At 40.0% G+C, this 7438-nt stretch overlaps 1 protein-coding gene across 1 annotated transcript in view; it reads right to left on the bottom strand.

The window, feature by feature from the left end:
- The window catches only part of AFF2 (AF4/FMR2 family member 2), a 263663-nt gene that overhangs the window by 85650 nt on the left and 170575 nt on the right, over nt 1-7438 (bottom strand). Inside the window, exons 5-6 of the mRNA XM_015820688.1 lie at nt 2716-2752; nt 1971-2022 (exon numbers count right to left, since the gene is read on the bottom strand). Of these exons, the coding sequence (XP_015676174.1) occupies nt 1971-2022; nt 2716-2752 (89 nt within the window). The remainder of the gene's footprint in view (nt 1-1970; nt 2023-2715; nt 2753-7438) is intronic.

Here is a 7438-nt window from a genome sequence, read left to right as displayed (position 1 = left end):
AGCAGAGCTGGGAAACTGAATTGAACAAGACAAGGTTTCCAAACTCAATGCATCCAGTCCTCTGCAGAAATTCTCTGAAACTGCCTGAACAATTCATCACCAGAACAAGAAGAAGTCAAGAAATGACCTTTCTTGGATGCTGAAAATAAGAACAAGCCTATATTTTGGCTTTGGCTACCTAAATCCTGTGCTACATGTTAAGATTATTGCAATATTCTTATTAAAATTGGTGGGTGGGCAGGGGTTTTCAATAGATGCCAACTGCTGTGAAATTTACTAGCCGGAGGCACGAAGGTGCCAAGCCCATTAAATAAAATAACTATCCATAACTCTCTGCAAGGCAAGGCAGTGTGCTTCTTTGTGACACGGCATCATGGCTCAACAGTGAAAATCAGAAAGACACCTTGAATCCCCAGCCATCGTCTCCTTCAAGTCTGTATCTTTTCCCCCCCTGCAAATCAGTATTCTTTTTGTAAAACACGGCAAAATAGAAATGACAGGGAGTGCTTTATTTCCCTCATGTTGACTGCTAGTCTGCCTATCAAAAAATATTAACACAAATGGATGGAGTCTGCCTGCTCAAGCCCACAATCCCAGAACATCCCATCGCTAGAAGCGAGAGATGATTGGCATTCTAAGTTTATGTTTTGGGTTCCCTTGACATGCCGGGGAATTCTCCAATACAAGGTAGTTTAAGACAGGTAACAACGAGAAGGAAGGAATCAGACGTCTGCCCTCAGGCAGACCCAGTAGGCCAAAAGGAGAGAAAAATAATAATAATAAGGTCTGGTAGCTACAGAAATTGTGAAGAGGTGGAATCACAGTCCTGTCAAAGGATTCTTAAGTCGTAGCAAGATTCTGTCTTTCTTTTGCCAAACACCTGCATCTTTTGGTCCAGGATTGTCCTGCCACCCATGGGTGCTATCTATGAGGATTTTTGTGCTGCAGCTCATATCAACTATGCAGTGACCGCCCAACAGGTCAGTCTCCAAGCCATAAACTGCTACTTTTTGCCCAGCAAGGTTCAGTCTAACCTATCAAACCAACCGCTTTAAACGTGATTGTAAAAGTCTTTTACCTGAAATAAATATATCAGTGCATGTGAAACAAAGTCAGCCAGTAACTTATGTAGCTTAATGCGGATCTGAATCCAGATTTCCCCTGGTCTTAACCCAGATCAAACAGTGGTAGACATGCGTCAATTTCATCCTTAAGCACTGTTAAAATTCCTTGAAGCCTGGTTCTCCACCAATAAGTCAATAAACAGACACATTGACACCGACCCAATCTACCAACTGCTGAGAACCAAAGAACTACTTCAATCCTGAAGGCAGCATTTAAAATGAACAAACAAGCACCCCACCAGACCCGAAACCAGACTGTGACTTGGAGGCAACCAACCAAACAAACACCATTTGCATCACACAAATGATACTTAAACATCAAGGACTATGGCCCAGCAACAACAAACAGCCAATCAAATAGCCAGAAACCAGACCATGACTCAGCAACATCCGGACAAATAACACCCACTTCAATTCACATCGTACAAAAAGGTATTTAAAGGCCAGTGCTCTGACAGATGAGCACAATTCAAAGTGCACTGAAGGCACTTACAATTTCCCCACTTAATTCCATATTTTTAATTAAACATTTAAAATGTTACCGCTCAACTAATAATATTAGTGAATACGGTCTATATGATGCCTGATTAAATGGATTTTAAAAACACTGGTATTTTCTTAACAATGTTGTTTGTGCAAGAGGCAAAACACAACAAGCATCTTTTCAGAGGTGTCAATGTACATATAATTTATATGTCCCCCCCCCAATGGAGACAAAATGTTTGCAGCCAAACCACCAAGCTCAGAGGTCAAACCAACAGCCCAACTACTAACCCGAGCTACTAATATTCAAACAGATCTCACACTTAAAATGTATCAAGCTGTAACTAAAGAGAAAGTACTTACGATTTCTGTGGCACAGATTTGGTTGCAACTTTATTGGTGGGCTCATTCCACTCTGAAAATAAAAGAAACCAAGTCATGTTTGTTGCCTTAAGTTTTGCAGCAACTGCACATCACACCACAATCACTCTCAAAACAAGTGATGTCACAAACCCTAATATGACAAAGCATTACAGGTAGTCCTCAATGTACAGCCACAATTGAGCCCAAAATTTATGTTGCTACATGAGACAGTATTAAGTGAGTTTTGCCTCATTTTACAACCTTTCTTGCAACAGTCATTAAGTGAATCACTGCAGGCGGCCCCACTGACTTTGCTTGTTGGAAGGGGATCCCATGAGCCCGGGGACACTGCAACTGCCATAAGTACAAGCCAGTTGCCACACGTCTCAATTCTGATCATGTGATCATGAGGATGCTGCAACAGTCATGTGTCTGAAAAACAACCATAAGTCGCTTTTTTTCAGTGCTGTTGTAACTTCCAACAGTCACTAAGTGAATTGTTGCAAGCTGAGGATTACCTGTATTGAAGAACATACAAAAGCTAGCTTTTTCTGTCGGATGGAGTTGAACCATCCATCGTTTGTCTTTATAGGATAACAGATCAAGATAAGAGCTGATGGTTTAGAGAAGCTGTCCTCTCCCTAATCCCACCAACTGGGGATGGTGGTGGAGGCTGGAGGTCCAAGTATCCTTAGAGGGCATCAAGTGACAGTAGGTTAGTTTACCTTCAGAACAGAAGACTTACTTTGCGCAGGGTATCCTGAGGTCAGATGCTGGCAATCCTACAAAGGAAAACAAAAACACGTCAACATTGTTCAGGTTAGGAAGGAGGACGTTATCCACAGAACACGTCAGAGTAACTGCAGAATGGATAGATAAGCAAAGACATTAAGGCTAGTAAAATGTACAATCTAATACAATCTCAGCCACCGATGAATATTCAATCACTTGCTATATGCCCGTATTCCCAAGACCCGTGTCCCTGATATTAAGTGAGAAAATTTGCCAAACGTGTTCACTAAGAGGCATCTGCTCTTTACGATGTCCCCAGCTTTCTCTGCAGATATCAAGGATCAACCCTGAAAGCTCCAGCATTCAAATAAAGAAACCCATCAAAGATACCAAGATATCGGGGTTCATGTGTGCAATGGCTTCTAAAAGGTTATGTCCCATATTTGTCATAAGGTGGACACGTATTCTTGACTGCTAATCAGTCTGGTGCTTAAACCACTGATGGGCCTGAATGGAATCTGTGCTTCTGAGGACAGGATGAGAGAAAAAGGGAAAGGGGAGGAGGGAGAGAGGAAGGAAGGAAGGAAGGAAGGAAGGAAAGAAGGAAAGAAGGAAGGGAGAGAAAGAGGGAGGGGAAGGGGGAAGGGGGGAGGTAAGAAGGAAGGACAAAAGAAAGGAAAAGAGGGAAGAAAGGAAAGAATTCAGTGGAATTAACAGATAGAATAATCTGGTGGAATAGGCAGATATCCTCCATGAAAGACTGTCCCACAAATAATCTGGTCCCATGTCATGCAGGGCTTCCAAGGTGAGAACTTTAACTGCACTTGGAAGGAATCTGGAAATCAGGGCAGCTTGTACAGCAACGGGGTAACCCAGATAAGTGGTGTAATAAAGGGCCACCCAAAACTGCACACCTGCTTTATTCTGGACCACTTGTAATAGTCTTCAGAGGCACTCCACGTAGAGCCTATTTAAGCATTATCCAATCAGGTAACATCAGATAGGTTTGGAATACAAAATAGCACCAATGGCCTTGCTTGCTCCTAGAGACTTCTGGGAGACTTATCCCAATAAGCAAAGGGGATTTGATGTACTACATTGTGATTTCGTATCTCTGAATAAATACATATTTGCAAATATGTTCTTAAACCTACCTGGGCCTTGCTTGGGATAGTAAATTTGTTCTGTTCAGCTTTCCCAGGAGTGTGGATAGCAGTGAGAGGTGGAGGCCATGAATGGGTCATCTCCTAGCAATGAAGCAAATGAAACATAGGAATATATTTTTAAGTCAAGACCAATCCATGTTCTTCCCCTTTGCTTTTCCTTTTAAGCATCCCCAAAATCACACTGGTAGGACTCACATGCCGGGCTTCGTCATACGATTGTTTGGTGCCATATCTTGTGTGAACATAGTCACTGTGACTTGTAAATTATGCTTCAGGTATGAAAGTGAAAAGCGTACCCAACCAGTGGTGGCTTATTCAACAGAATGGAGTTAAAAACAGACTGTGGAGTGTGAAATCCATCTCTCCAGAAATGGATTGTATTTTTCAGCTTGCCTGCTTTTGTGTATTTTTTTTTAACTTCAATATTTAACAAAAGACAGGGACATTTGATTTGAGTTTCTTGCTGTATTTTTTTTTATTATTATTTGCAGGGCTTGCAGGCTGCTCCAATCCACCAACTCTGAGTGACATGTAACTCTCCAAGATGTAATTGGGAGTAAACCAATGCAATCAATTTTTAAGAAGGTTACAACAGTTATGTCAATAACTCAGTCAAAGTAAAGTAACTATTTTTTTTAAAGCACATATCTGGAAAGGGAAGAAAATGCTTCATCTCAAATGTCTATCGAATACCTTCTCACACCAGCATGGATCATGAGTATAGATTGCTTCAGTCCTGTCTTTCAGTGATCATTCGGACAGAATGACTTTTGACCCGATCGTTACAAAACCTATGGATGCTGCATGCCTGGATGATGGTGAATATATTTTTCCCTTTCTCCAAGACCACCTAACAGGTGTCTTAATTTATCCCCACAACAGCAACTCTGTGTGGTAGTCTACAGAAGGGGGGGGGAATGTCCTTGACAAAGACAGACAAGGTCTATTACCAAAGCATTAAGAGGAAAAATGTATCTTAAGACCAAAATAGGCAGATAATGCTGGATCAGACAGACACCTCCCTAATTCACTTAAGTATAAAAAAGGGGAGAAAGACCAACCCAGTCAGACTAGCAAGATTGTGATTACAGCCAATCTCAAGGAATGTAGTTTTAATTTTTCTATAGAGTTGATCAATGGTTTGATTTATCTAGAAGGGTTGACAGATATTGGACTGAGAGAAAGTCACTCATTTCCATGACTTGACCTTGGATCTGTTTGAATCAAACACCTCACCCACTGTGCCATATTCACTATTTCTTAAAGGTTTTGAAGGCTGACCAGAATCTCAGATGGACGTATTTTCTGGGACATCATTATTTCAAGCCAAATGCAGGCAAACTGAATCTAGAGGGAGTCTCCAGACTTGGCAACTTTAAGACTTGTGGACTTCAACTCCCAGAATTTATCAACCAACCATGGAATTCTGGGAGTTGAAGTCCACAAGTCTTAAAATTGCCACGTTTGGAGATCCTTGATCTAGACCAGGGGTCTTCGAACTTGGCCCTTTTATGACTTGTGGACTTCAACTCCCAGAATTCCTCAGCCAGGCAGAATGCAGCCCAGTGTTTCCCAAACTAATGGGGAAAAAAAAAATCAGATTTCTTGTACTAAGTTGTGCAGAAGAGAAAGATGGAGTTTTCAGAAATGATGATTGAGAATTGCTGACTCGGAGGTTGATTTGGCTCCAGTATTCTCACTGCTAAAAAACTAAAATAAAATAAAACTAAAGATGGAAGCATTATTGTAACTGGCTCCATGTGTTTTTTTTAATTGTATTAATGAGTAGACATTAAACCAATTCCGAACTCTTTGTTTTTTTCTTTTCTTTAAGGATGCTGTTGTCATTTAAAAAGTAGCTGTAGATGCCCTCAGGTAAAGAACGGAGAAGCATACATGCAGAAGATGTTAATGAGTAGCCAGAAAAAGAAGAGGTTGTGGTACAATTTGTCTCAAAGGCAGAAGAATTAATGGCTCTCAAAAGAATTGGAGAGAATGAGCAGGCAGAACAATTAATTCTACGATACTCTTGAAGGAGTGTAGAGGCGGGATGAACTTCATCCCAGAAATAAAGCAGATAAAAAAAAATGTTTGTCTGAAAATAAAAATACATTCATTTTGAGTCTCTGCAAGAAGAATCTCTTTTCCATGATCAGAGCAATTTGGGGAGGTAGACTGGATGAGAGATTGCAAGTTATCCAGTGGCTCACTTGAAAAAAAAGAGGTCCATTCTAAGACCTTTAGTACTGATGGATGGATGCACTTGTTGCCTTAAAACAGATTACAAGGATCAATCCAGCAAGATCTGTTATGTCAGGATATCAAAATGAATTGTCCATGCCCAGAAACTCTCAACTAAAAGAAGCATTGGGGTAAAGTTACCCAGAGTATATTTTATTCCAGAAGAGTTTACCTCTTAAACTCTGAAAAAAAAAATGTCTTTGGCTTCACTAAAGGAGAGAATGAAAACTGCCTGAAACTGCCTGTTTTTGGAATTATTCCGGAAACCATTTAGTTCTACTTTATGCACTAAGCCTCCAAACCTACAAACTGCCTCTTTCCAAAAATTCAGCCAAAGTCCTAAAAATAAAATAAAATAAAAATAAACTCAGTCCCCCTCAGATTAGCAGGCAATTTAGCATACGGGAGGATTCAAAACTGAATTCTCCATTTTCTCGTTGCATTCTAACTGATTTCACCTAATCCGTGACTCCTTTTCATTAAAATGGGACACTATAAATTATAACAAGATCATTAAATGGATGCACTGGACTGTGTTATGGCTGAGGAAGCCATTAGATCAGGCTAAATTTCCCCAAATTGCTTGCCACAAAGCTTATTCTCCGTTCCGTGAGAGGCAGTTGCCTTATCAATTCCACCTCCATCTTCTCCGTGATATGGAACTATTTTTATAATTTGCTTTTGGTGCGTATCCACAATAAGCAGAAAGATAAGAGATGTATCTCCTAATAAATGAATTGATAAATCATCATGCGTTCTGCAAAAAGGGCAGCAGCCATGTTGATCTTCCAAAGAGGTAATCTTTTAAAAGGGTCTTAAAGTCTTAAATGGGTCTTAAAGTCTTAAATGAATGGTAGAGAATCATCTTGGTTAAAAAGTGGCTTTAGGTTTGCAAGCTTCTACGGTGAAATGCAAGAAGGTTGGAAGCAGATTTTTGAAAAATTGATTTTTCAAAATCAATCATTCAAGGATGATTGATTTAGTTCCATATCTTACCCTATGGTGAAATAGAATAGAATAGAATAGATAAGAATAGAATAGAATAGATTTGGCCAAATGTGATGTTTAGACGCACAAGGAATTTGTCTCTGGTACAAAAGAGCTCAGTATATTTGCAAAACAACAGAGAAAATAATGTGCAACCAGCAGAAGGGGGAAATAAAAAGTAATAAAAGGATAAATAACACTACAGCCACACTCTATGGGTTAATATACATACACTACAGCAGAGTTTCCCAACCTTGGCAATTTTAAGACATATGGACTTCAACTCTCAGAATTCCCCACCCTAATCTACAAAAATACAAAAACACCTTTATGGATGGACTT

Source organism: Protobothrops mucrosquamatus, unplaced genomic scaffold (assembly GCF_001527695.2).
Source record: "Protobothrops mucrosquamatus isolate PMUCROS unplaced genomic scaffold, P.Mucros_1.0 scaffold1161, whole genome shotgun sequence".
Classification (NCBI taxonomy): Eukaryota; Metazoa; Chordata; class Lepidosauria; order Squamata; family Viperidae; genus Protobothrops; species Protobothrops mucrosquamatus.
The sequence above is the reverse complement of the archived record's forward strand: the minus strand, read 5'-3'. Positions and strand labels throughout refer to the sequence as shown.